Below are 12739 nucleotides of genomic sequence, written 5' to 3'. Positions count from 1 at the left end.
GAGATGAGTTGAGACTTTTCTGCAAAATCTTTTTATTTAAACCAACCAAAAAACCCCAGCAGAAAGACAGGAACAAAACCAAACCAAATCAAAAACAGCAAAAAAAAAAAGAAAAAAGGGGGCAGAAAAAGATTGTATTAATGAGAAGCTGTGCTGTGCTTTCCAGGGAGCTAACCTTCAGTGGAAAGCCTCTTTAAATAGGTGGGTGAATTGCAAGCATGACATATCCTGAGTCCATTTTGTAGTTTGTGTATAAACAATGGAATTAAATGTTCTGTTTGTTTGCGGCCTCTATTAATCAGTTTTGTTATATCCCACTGCAGCAGTGCAGTACTTTCAGCAGCAACATGAATGCAGTAAATTTTGATAGATTCAAAGATAGGTTGGGTGACAGGGAGCTGTAGATACGAAAAAGTGTAATAGTTCAGTAAACTTCCCCTGAAATAAATACCTGATGTGTTTTCCTCAGCCCAAGGGAAGGGAAAGTTGTATGCCCAAGTAGTATATTCTAACTTCTGTGACTAGAATTTCATTAAGTTAAAAGTTTAAATTCCAGGATCTCTATTCAGTAATGCAAAACCATGAAGAATTTAGCCCAGACACCCTTTTTTTTTTAAGGGCTGCTTGCCGAGGAGATTTTTCCATAATAATTAATGCACATTTTTGTCCTGAATAGAGCCTGTAGTGTATTTGTATTGTCCAGTATCTTCATGTTTGCTCTTGAAATTCTTTTATTGATGCAGTTAATAAATATACCTTTGTAACCAAGGGGTTTTATTAGTTTTGGAAAGATTCCTCATGTTATCTACTAGTTTAAATTTTAAGCTTCAGTATTCACTGTGTACTACACACTGCTTTGAAAAACCAAATGTTAACCAGCTAAAGCACTTCATTAAAATCTTATCCAATGAGGAAAAAGCCCTAGCAAGTGAGCTTTGTACTTATGCCTGTGGCAGATGTCACTGAATATTGAGAGAGAGCTGCTGTGCATGCTGTTTGTGCCTCCTGAGCTATATAGGGGACTGTCTTGTCACAGTGGTGGCTCTGAGCACAGCTGTGATATTTCCCTGGTTGGTCTGAAGTGCTCCCTCTGAGGGTAGAAAGCTTTATGCAGATATTTCAATATACCTGTTCTTTTTCTTTGTTTCACTGGTTTTAAGCATCTAGTTTGATGAATTTAACCTGCAAAGATTCAAATGCTTCTGAATCAAACTTAAATGTCTGTGGGTCTGAAGAGAAACTGCTGCAGGATTATATTGTGTTTAAAAAAAATTCAAAATCCATGGTATTAGCAGGTTGTGCTCTCACAGAAATGGGAAATATTGGAAGTTCTGATTTTGTTAGGTATTTTTGGAGGGACTGCTTGGTATCTTGTATCAGCAGAAGGAAAAGCTGCAAGACATACAGCTGAAAGGTCTATACAGTTTTGCTTCACATGCTCCCAAGTGGGATTTTTTCTTTTGTTTATATAAGCTAATATTGGAATATTGCATGGTTTGCATCATGACTTAATAAAGGTTTTTAGTTAGAAGAGATGGAGAAGTTGGCCGATCATTTAATATGAGATCAGCTTCAAAATCAGGTTCCCTGCGTTTGGAGCTGAAATATATTGAACCTGGCCTTCAGGGAACATTAGAATGCTTATCTCTCTGATCAGGCCAGTGTTGGGAGGAGGGTACTGTGAAAACGCCATATTTGAGTAAGGTAGTTTATCTTTTGAGTTATAATCTTCGGCTACTTTTTAAAATTATGTATTTTGGAAGTAAGTCCAAGTGGACTAAGAAGTTTATGTAAGAGATTAGTTTGCAGTCTGTTGTTCTTACACTGAAGCATTTTTTTCTAGCTTGTAGAATAAATCTCTGCCACACATTCCTTTTTTGAGTTTCCTAAGTTACTTTATGAAGCATCTCTGGCCACTTCTTTCAGTCTCTGTGTTTCTTTTCAAATAGACGTGGGTGTCTCAAAAGAATTTTATTCAGGATACTTGGGTTATCACTGCTGTAGCTAAATGTTCTTAGATGCTGATAGTGAATGATTTATTGATGGTGCTGTTGGGGGTGGGAAAGAACTGAAGAAACTGGTCACTGCAAACTTTTCGTGTGGTAATTCTCTAAGGGGAAGAAAAGGCTTACACTGTCCTTCTGTTGTGTTAATGGTGGCATCTTATAAATACAAACTCTTTAATTCAGTACTGCAGTTACAGTATATATGTTACGTAAAATGCTACGAAAGACAGCTGTGTAGCTAATGTCTGCACTGGTGACACGTTCATGAGTAATCACATTTTGTATTTTGACACTGATGTAAATTCAGATGTCTGAACTGATCTCTTTAGTAAGTTCATGAATAGAAGTTGCTGCCAGTGGGATGAAACATGAGGAAATTTTGACCTGCTTTTGACCTTTTCTTTAATAGGTAAGTTCAGTTCTACGCTCTACGAGACAGGGGGCTGCGACATGTCGCTTGTGAACTTTGAGCCAGCTGCAAGAAGAGCATCCAACATCTGGTGTGTGTGAAGGCCAGTCAAGAGTGATGATTCTTGTCTTACTGCAATCCAATATTTTATTTTAATTTTTAAAGGTTATTTAGAATGGACTACCAAAAAGATCAATACAATGTGTTAACCATATACTTTTACTTTTGTGACCCAAGTGATTTTTACTAGAAGATGACATTAAATTAAATATTATCTCAGAAAGTGAGTACTGCTATTAGCTTTAAGCAATACACTTACAAACTGAGAACTTGACAAATGCATTTTTTGTTGGCTTATAGAAAGTCTTTGTCAAAGAATTTAACCCATTTTTGAGAAAGTTAGGTGGCTGTTGACCATAATGGCTATTGAACTTCAGTTGTGAAGCAGTTGTAAACTGATAAATTTATTCTCAAATTCATAGATGGCATCAAACAGTAAATGGAAGTGTTAACGTGCCTGAGATTAAAATTTGACTTGCAGCTGAAATAGCCAACTACATATTGGAAAGTTCATCTGCTGTTGGAAAGATGCCCTTTCTTTCTCTGAAGGGATAGGAGGCAGAAGAAGGAAAAGCAACCCAAAACCTCCTCTGGCTTCCCACCTGCCCCCAATCTACTTCACTCTGTAGAATTGCTCTGAAGCTATTGCGCCATGCTGAATGCTATAATTCCTACCACATGTATAGATCTTGGAATTATGGAGTAATGAATATAAAACATCCCATCTTCAAATCTTTCTTGTGAGAGTATGCAAGTGCCTTTTGTAGAATTGAACTTTGACAAAAAGTTCTGGATTCCTTCCACAAAGCTGCCAGTCCCTGCCTCTACTGCTTGCATGTTCCAGATGCAATGGCTTTGCTGATGGCTGCTGTTATGAAGTTGAATGTGCTAATGGAAGGAACAAACTGGCCACTTCAGATAATCAGATCTCGACTATAGAGAATAATTGAGTTTGAGTGAAGTAAAGTTGATAACAAAGAATGTTTTTATCTTAAGGCAAGGAACTGAAGGAAAGTTGCATAAATTTGATACAAGTCTTACAACCATGTGATTTACATGGAAAACAAACATCCAAAAGCTATCCAAAATTGGGGAAAAAAGCAATGGTTGGATATGGACTCTCATACAGTAAGAGAAATTTCTCTTCATCTCTAATGAATGGAAATTGCAAAGTAATTTTGCTCTTCTTACCAGAGGTTTAACTTTAGGTTTTTCAAAAGCAGTTTAAGTAGTTCACTTGTGCTAAGTATGTACTATTTTTGGGAGTTCTAGGATCTTGATAAAAACAATATAGAATTATGAGAAACTGCATGTGACCACCTAGCAGCCTCTGCACTTCTTTAGAGATGTGATGTATCTTTACCAATTAGTAGCTAACAGCTTATAAAATTTTTGTTTTTCAAGTGGAATAATGGCTATCATTGTAGCTCTTTTTAGATGATTTAGGGACTGGGTGTTGAGAATATGTGAAGTCTAAGATTAAAGAGTCTCCTGGCTTACTATAGCTGTGGAGTGTACCACAGTACATAAGACTAAGTGGCTACTTGCATTTATAATACGTGACTGAAGGAAAAACTTAAAGATATTTAGATAAAATTCACAAGGTATCAAAATTAATTTGGGACACTAGAAAATTAGAGTGACCTGTTGAAATAAAATGTAGTTTATAATCTGAAGTATTTTCCCTGTTCTTATAGTGACACGGACTCTCACGTATCGAGTTCTACCTCAGTTCGCTTTTATCCACATGATCTAGTAAGTTTTTCTTACTTATTTTTAAAGCATGCAAAGAATCAGAAGACTATCCAACTTAATAGCACTGATAAATTGTTCTGTATGGTAGTTCTCTGTTCTTATGAAAGAATTTTGTCTGGATTAATGAAGAGAAAGTATTTAGTTTTGTAGTGTCTTCATATATACATAGAAATTAATCTTCTTGCATACCACTTTTAAACTTAGTTGGTTTCTTCTGATCTAAAACCTAGTGATTTAAAAACACTCATAGAAATTGTTCTAAGATACCTTGTAAAAGTTTCCAAAGATAATGTGTACAATTTGGACAGTTTTCCTTTTGTGTGTTAATGAGGTTAGCAGGCAGCAGAAAGACTAAATACTGTGTTCTGACCAAAAGAAACTTCACTTGAGTAATTTCCCTGAAAGGAATTTAGAAATCTGTCATTGGAGTCTGCTGTACAAAATTTACCATTATATGTGAGAAGTGGCTGGCAAAACAAGGCAGAGGCTTACACTGTTTCATACTTCAAATAGCTTTATAATTCCTTACTTTTATGATCTGGAAGCTTTTGTGCTATTTTCAAGCCCAGGCACACCTGTACTCTTTGATTAGCAAGTCATATTATCTTCTGAAAACAGTGCAAATGGGCATGATTCTTAAGCTAGCAAACCAAAGAGAAGTATGTTGAAGTACCTAATGATGTAATCAAGAGAGAAAATGAAATACAGCTTTAGGACTTGGCAGAGGAGCGAGAGACCTCCGTTTGCCTGACCATGCTTTTGATCAAGAACATGCTTTTTGAACTTGGTGTCTGCTAGAGGAACTTGCTTTGCTTTTCAGTCCCCCTCAAACATGTAGCCTTTAGAGAAGAGGCTGCACTACCTCTTCTGTGCTTTTGGTTTGCCAGCGTAGCCCTCTTGGAGGGAATGATTCTGTTTCAAGCCCATTTATGACTGTACAAGCTCAGCCCATGCACCTAAATGGAAATTTCCACTGAAATTTATTGTTAGTGCCATGAATGTTATGCTGATTCTACCTTTTAAGAAACTACGTTTTTAAAAAATTGGCAAAAAAGGATCTGTTTTCTGACACAGCTTACCTTAAATAGTATGGTTTGTGTTTTTTAAATGCCTTTACAAAGGGAGTGTTCCTGCTTGTTTTTTCATTAGTATTTTTCTAGGAAGGAGAAGCTGGCTAAGCATAGTTAAGTAAAGTACACTGATGATTTAAGGAGTGATGACAAAAATTCTATAAATCAAGAAATCCAATGTTAAACTTAGATGATTGTAGGGAAAAAGCCCCTCTAAACACTAGACTTGTAGTTTTGACACTTGAAGGTGGCATGAATATTGAAGTTTTACTCTTTGCTTTACACATTTGTGAAGGTCTTTCATTAAAGAACATTTTAACAATTATATTGCCGAAGAATAAAGGGCAGTATGTCAGGATGTTTCTTGGCCTGTTAGAAACTGGATTAGACTATACAATATGTACTATAGTATCTTCTTAGCATTGAGTACTCTCCTTAGGTATCTTTCATGATTGTTCGTATTACTGTGATTTTCATGAAAACTCTAAACAAACAACAAAATAAGTAATAGTCGTAAATAGTACTTGACTGTTTAGGGCAGAGCTTTTTCTTTGGTTCATTTCTGAGTGTATTCTGGATTGAGTGAGTTTTTTGAATTTGACTGCTGGTGCATGAGTATGTTGCTTTGTCATGCAAAAAGAACCATTCAGCATGGGTTTGCATGCAGACTAGCTGACTATAAGAAAAGTGTTGTAATTTATTTAAATTAATAATTGGATTCTTTTTGTAGTGTATGTTGTCCATGTATCAGTTTACTTGCCTTCAAATTTGAAGTTTTCAGAGTAAATGGGATAATGTGCTTGGAAGATGCATTCATTTGAAATAAGGCATATGCTGAAATGCCAAAGAGTTGTTGTATGCCAACTGTTATTACAGCTAGTCCTATTCATGTGCTGTGATAAGGACAGAAACAGTAAGTAGAAGCCTGTGACAGTGCTTTACATGTAGTTCCTCAAAAGTGAAACTAAAGATTTCTAGCAATTTTCTTCAAAGCAATTTTCGGTATATATACAGTGATTTGATATAAAGGAGTTTTTGTTAATACTAACTTTCTTTTAGCTTTCTCTTCCTCAGATCAGGTTGAACAGGCTGCTAACAATGGATACAGATCTGTTGGAGCAGCAAGATATTGACCTGAGCCCTGACCTTCAGGACCACATGCAGCCTCAAGAGGAAGCAGCTCAAAAAGTCAAGCAGTACTATCGCTTTTGGATCCTGCCTAAACTTTGGATTAGCATCAATTTTGATAGATTAACTCTTCTGGCTTTATTTGATAGGTGAGATCCTTGTATGTTGCCAGACCTCAGAAAGCAAAGATGAAAACAGTTGCTAAACTGTAATATAGATAAAATTATCCTTAGAGAATTATACTTATTTACTGTACTCTGAAAAATGAAAGAATAATACTGAATGTAGTTTTTCTAAAATAATGGAGGCTACTCTAATTTTCTTCTGTAGCAATCAAAAAAGGAAAAAGGAAAGCAACCTCCACTTTGCCTGCATGGAGCAATAACATATTTGAATGATCAAATAGTAGAAAGATTCATTGCCAATCTTTAAAGCTAGAGTATGGTATTCTCCAAATATTAATTAAAGGGTCTACATCCTGGCATGCACTTAAGTCTTTTGGTAAACAGAAAGAATTGGCTTGCTGTTCCAGAGCATTTTTTCAAAGAGTCGTTTAATACTTGACTTCTTGTCCCTGTACATTTACCTAGAGGAATAAAATGTTACCTCCAGTTACCAGCTTTTGGAATATGTAGAGTATTTATTTTTTGGTAATGAACCTCCTTGAAATAAACAGGATAGTAGTGATGCTGTCCAGGGAGGAATACTCATAACTCTGTTCCAAAGCACTAGCAATATCATAAGGAATTATCTGTATTCCACTTGGCATATCTTACTCAAGCAAGAGTATTTTTAGTTTCTTCATTAGAAAATCATGAATGACAGATGATATATACAGGTAAGTTACCATATTTGTGGTTTTTTTTTTAGGCTTATGATCATCTTGGATGGGCTTTGAATATAGATTTATGTTACAGACCGTGCTTCTGGTGGAACATTTGACTTATTTCTAAAATTATCTTCTGAAGTTATCTTCTGCTGTTTAAAGTAAAATTCCATAAGATACAAAGACACTGACTGCTTTCAGCTGTCATTGAAATCCTGGTAGCTCCTAGCTTTGCTAAAGGACAGTGTGCAAGTAGACTATGAAAGTTCAAATTTATTCTTAACTACTTTGCTACCAGTATCATAACCCCTGTTAATTTTTGACTCTGACTGCTCTTTTGCAGCTTTTTCTAGACATGGTTAGCTTTAAATTCCTTTTTTTTCTTTTTTTTTCTCTCCCTTTAAAACAGGAATCGTGAGATCCTTGAAAACGTATTAGCTGTCATCCTAGCTATTCTAGTTGCATTTCTGGGCTCTGTACTTCTTATAGAGGGCTTTTTCAAGGATATTTGGGTCTTCCAGTTTTGCCTGGTAATAGCCAGTTGCCAGTACTCACTGTTGAAGGTACTTTAATTTCTCTTTACTTTCTGCAAAGAATAGAAATAAATCCAATTGGGTGTTGCAGGTTAGTTAGGCCTCTAAGGAAAAATGTGCATGCTTATCTATTATAAAGTAATGAGTAAATTGGACTAATGAGAAACTTGATAGATGGTAATGCAAGGTCACATCACTAGAATGGTTCTACATATGCTTGTTAAACAATCCTTTATTTGTTGTTCTCATGCATTTTTTTGGTGCGTGAAGAGGAGCACATTCTTGCATGTTGAAAACCAACTACAAACTGAACTTGAAGTTTTATTGGTTTGGGTTTTAATTTTCTGTAGTGTCTATACCTCAGAGCATTCATAGGAGGCAATTATATCTAAACATATTTTTAATCAGAGAATTAATTTTTGTTAGACTGATAATGGTTTATTGTAATCTAAGAATGATTATTTTTTGATTTGACAATTAGGATGGAAATTAGATTTAAAATTAAAGTTCCTAATCCTGTTGAAAATCAGTAAAAGTCCTGAAAATAAGGGACTTGGGGATTTTTAAAGATTTTTTTTATAGACATCTAGTCTTTAAGTAGATGTAATGGTTTACAATATTGTGCTGTTTAAAGGCTGTGATGTGGCTTGACAATGTACAATTAATTGTAGATATTGTTAAAAGAATTTCAGCCAAGAAGATGTGTGTAGGGACGTGAACACACTTACCTGTAGTTTGGGTAACTTCCCTCTTTTTATTTTGGTTTCAGAGCGTTCAGCCAGATTCTTCTTCCCCCCGACATGTAAGTCATGGGCATGTGCCACTGTACTAACCCTGCAGATGCAGAACTCCCACAGAGAATTGATCATTTTGGTGTGATTTTTCTGGCATTTCTCCTGTGTTCCTTCTTACAAGGCACAAAAGGCTTGTAGTTGTCTTAGTGTGTGAGAAGGGACCTGCCTTACTCTTTGTATTTAGCAAATCATGTCCTCCTGTTCTGAGCCTAGCTTTCGCTAGGGAGCCCTGTCATGATAAGCTTTTTGAAGAGTCTGTTGTTCTAGCAATTATACTGAGAAGTATTCTTAATGTTGTAATTTCTTCTGCTGGTATGATCTGACACAGCTTTGATCTTCTGTTTTAGTCGTGTAGATCATGCAGTTGTCCTAGTGTGCACACTGCTTTATTTTTTCACTCTAATAAGCTGAGTTTGCAATGCTCTAGTGAACGTTAACGTTTGAGCATGGAAATGTTAATGTTCTAGTATTGCACAATATGTTTATATTCTGTTGTGCATCTGCTAGATTGCCAAGACAAAATATTACCTCTATGTCCTAGATAAGATGTTTAAAAGCTTTATTCCTCTGCAGCAAGTCATTAATTTTGTGTTAGAAGTTGTATTTTGATAAACACCAATAGAGATTCTGTCCCCCCATGCAGCAGAAGCAGTATCTAAGTAATAAACTTTAATCCCTTTTTCCTTAAAATTGATTTATTCTCAATTGCTTACAATGCCTAGTCAGAGCTTCTCTAGCATTTAGTACTGCAAGCAACATAGCAAAAAATATAGCTGAGACTAAGGGTATATATAGGTTAGTCTAACTTAATCTAACTGTGGTGTCTTTGTTGTACCAAAGCCACAAAAAGCACAGACTGGTATCACTGCAAGGCAGTGCTTTAAGGATTTTATGAAGAAAACTTTAGGATACAGTGAAGTCACAGTATATTAGTTGATGACCAGTGATCAATTTTGATTCTGAGGGTATCTGTAGCAGAAGAGTAAAAGTTACTTTATCTACTAATAATGAACAAATGTTGGTGTTTTTGTGGTTTCTTTTTAAACAGGGTCACAATCGTATCATAGCCTATAGTAGGCCTGTATATTTCTGTTTGTGTTGTGGTCTGATTTGGCTGTTGGATTATGGCAGCAGACACATATCTACAACAAGGTTCAGGTTGTATGGAATGGCTTTCACCAACCCATTGCTGCTGCTGTCAGCCAGGGACTTAGTTATAGGTGAGTGGCTTTTTCATGGATTTGAATTGTTTGCTTTATGACAGTAGAACTTTAAGGGAACATTTTCCCCTTCTGTAGCTTTGCTGCAACAAATGGCAGAGAGGCCCTCTACTAAAATTTTTCATTAGGCAGTGTCTTAGCCCTTGTCCTTGAACTTGCTTATCTAACTTGGACCTAGGTGCACTACCCTTAGCTAGGACCTAGCTGCTCGGTAGTTAAACAAACGTTTTGATTTGGACTCTTTCACACTCTCTGGAGGGGCTTGTGGCAAATGAGTAGGAGTTCTCTTAAGTCAGGTTATTTGGATTTAGCAATTGGGCAGAACAGTACAGACACCATTTTAAAAAACATTATATACAGGTTAAATCTTATTTAATGTGCTTCTTCTCAGAACAGGCCTATCAGCAATACCAAAAATACAATTTTTGAGCTGCATTTCCATTTTGAGTTAATCTCATTGTTTTCTGAGCTGCACAGTGCATTCAGAATACTGATAACATTTAACTCCATTACCCCCCTAAACCTAATGCAAAAAAACCCAAAAAACAAACAACAATCCTTTCTGCTGTTATGAAAATAATAACAGCCCTCTAGTCTCAAACAGAGCCCATAGAAAGGAGAGAGACAGACATAAACATTTGAAGGCCATCTTATCATGGGAACTTTGTGCATTGCTTTAATGGAGCAAAGTTATTTGGGTGATCTTCTAGGGATCCCTGCTTCAGGTGGGGTAAGAAAATCTGTAAGAATTAATCTAAACTGAATGCAGTTGCTTTTTAGTTATATCTGAATACCTGTCCGTGAAAGACTTCAACAGTTAAATGTTACATCTCCGTGCCCCCAGAGCATCTTCTGTCCAAGAGAAATGAAAACTTGGTCTCAGTGTGGTTTTTTAAAAATTTTAATTTATTAATGAGAATTACTGACTCAAGCATCTTGGGTATTTGTTTTTATTACTTGATTTTAGGAACATGCTGTATTTTATGCCTCATACTGCTTCCACCTTCAGCTTTCTCTGCTAATAACTCTGGATTTAAATGCCCAGAGGGAAAATGTCTAAGCTGCATATTTATGAACAGAAATTGTCCAGACATTTTCAAAGGTGCTTTTTGAACAAATTCTTTGGTTCCCTTCATGTAGTGGCATACTTGATTCTGTGTCAGTAATGAAAAAAGAAGATAGAAGATACTTTTGGCTTATTCAATATACAAAACTAGCTTCATTTGTCTTGATAGTGCTCAGTCAGTTTTGGAAGTATTTTCTTCCCTTTTCTACCATGTGGAGTCATTGCTATAACATTTACCCATATCCCCATAAGATAATACATAAATATACATGTAGGTGGTGTGTCCTCCTGTGAAAGTGAGCTACTTTTTAAAAGCACTGAAGAGTGAATCTTTACCAGTTTTGAAAGATATGGTGACATTTTCACCAGGCCATGTCCATCTTGGCATTAGCTTTTAAAACGTCTTAGTTCAAGAGTTCTAAGTGGGTTTTGATCCTTATATTTTACTGTTTTTCTGGGGTGTCTTGCAGCAGTGTATGTGGTTTATATTTCTTATCAGTTCTTCCAGTTAAAAAAATCAGATTACTAGAACAGCTTATTCTATTAAAAAAAAACCCAAAAGAACAAAACAACTCCCCCAACAATAAAAAACCCAAACAAAACCCCCAAAACCAACATGACAAAGCACCAAACAAAAAAAACCCCCCCCCCACTAACCTGCACTGCACATCCCACCCCACCCCCCATCTGATACACTTGCCCTTGGAGCAGCTCTTAATGTTGCTGTAGCACTGTTTCAAAATGCTTTGTGTGTACTGCAGACCAGGCTGGCTGCTAGCAAACATACTTTGGTAGGTAAAAATCTCAGCTGCCTTTTTTCCTGTTCCCAGGCAAAGCTACTGGAAGAAACATGTACAGGGCAAGGTGAACTTTGCATTTAGATAATGTAAATGTTATCTCCTTGCCAACAGACACGTGAGGATTAGCATACATGCTTTATTTTGTGTCCCACCTATTGCACTTGATCAGTTGCTCTACATCTACTCCACATTTATAATAATTATTTTATCTTTTCACCTAATTGGTCACTGTTAGAAAACAAGGATGTTACAGATTGTATAAGCATCATAAATATTGCATTTTTGTTGGACTAGTCTTTAAAAATTGTGTATTCCCAGATCTGTGTAGTAATTTTGTTTCCAGTGGGCCCAAGGTAGTTTGACTTACAGACTTTTGGGGAACAACTTTTTAACCTGTCAGTGACAGAACACGGTATTTGCCCTCTATGTTTTCTTTCTTGAGTAATAATTTGAAATAAAGGTTTGACTTGAGAAGTCTGATAAAGTATTTTCTTCAGGTATTGAAGAGCTGGTCTGTAGTCCTATATTTCCTAATTAGTGTCAGTAAAAAAAAATACAGGATTAAGTGTTTTTCCCCAGCTTGCAACCTACATGTTTTGAATAATATTGTTGTTTTTCATTGCTATGGAGTAGGGAAAAAAATCAGATTCTCATTATCTATCTCATTATAGATATTTCTCATGAGATGTCCTTCAGTGTCCAACTATTCTGTGCATTTAAAATTAGAAAATTAAATTTGAGATTTGTGGTGCTTTACAACATACTTTAAGGTCTGTTTCTTCTTTTGGTCACTGAAGCTGCAAGTCAAGAAGATGGTAGAAAATCCTCTCTAAACTGCCAGATTGTGTCTGCTTGGGTTATTTTTGTTATTTGATCCTTCTATCCTTCAGAACTTAGAACTTAAAACTTTTAATGGGCTGTTGCACGTGAATTAGATCTGAACTGCTGTATCTGAACATGCGTAGAAGATTATTTCTGCATCTTTTATTCTTTAGGATGGAAAAAAAATTATATATACAGGTAGAGACATAACCCTTTTCTGTATTGAAATTAGATGGCATACATTTATCTT

The 12739-nt window shown here is 35.9% G+C and overlaps 1 protein-coding gene across 11 annotated transcripts in view; it reads left to right on the top strand.

The window, feature by feature from the left end:
• The window catches only part of PCNX1 (pecanex 1), an 84540-nt gene that overhangs the window by 41098 nt on the left and 30703 nt on the right, over positions 1 to 12739 (top strand). For 7 of the 11 annotated variants that reach the window (XM_059849640.1, XM_059849639.1, XM_059849642.1 and 4 more), the window contains 6 exons: positions 2416 to 2506; positions 4173 to 4230; positions 6360 to 6577; positions 7664 to 7817; positions 8557 to 8589; positions 9630 to 9801. In XM_059849640.1, the coding sequence (XP_059705623.1) occupies positions 2416 to 2506; positions 4173 to 4230; positions 6360 to 6577; positions 7664 to 7817; positions 8557 to 8589; positions 9630 to 9801 (726 nt within the window). The remainder of the gene's footprint in view (positions 1 to 2415; positions 2507 to 4172; positions 4231 to 6359; positions 6578 to 7663; positions 7818 to 8556; positions 8590 to 9629; positions 9802 to 12739) is intronic. The other 4 variants (XM_059849641.1, XM_059849648.1, XM_059849646.1 and 1 more) reach the window with 3 other exon arrangements.

This window comes from Haemorhous mexicanus, chromosome 6 (genome assembly GCF_027477595.1).
Source record: "Haemorhous mexicanus isolate bHaeMex1 chromosome 6, bHaeMex1.pri, whole genome shotgun sequence".
In the NCBI taxonomy this organism is placed as follows: Eukaryota; Metazoa; Chordata; class Aves; order Passeriformes; family Fringillidae; genus Haemorhous; species Haemorhous mexicanus.
The sequence above is the reverse complement of the archived record's forward strand: the minus strand, read 5'-3'. Positions and strand labels throughout refer to the sequence as shown.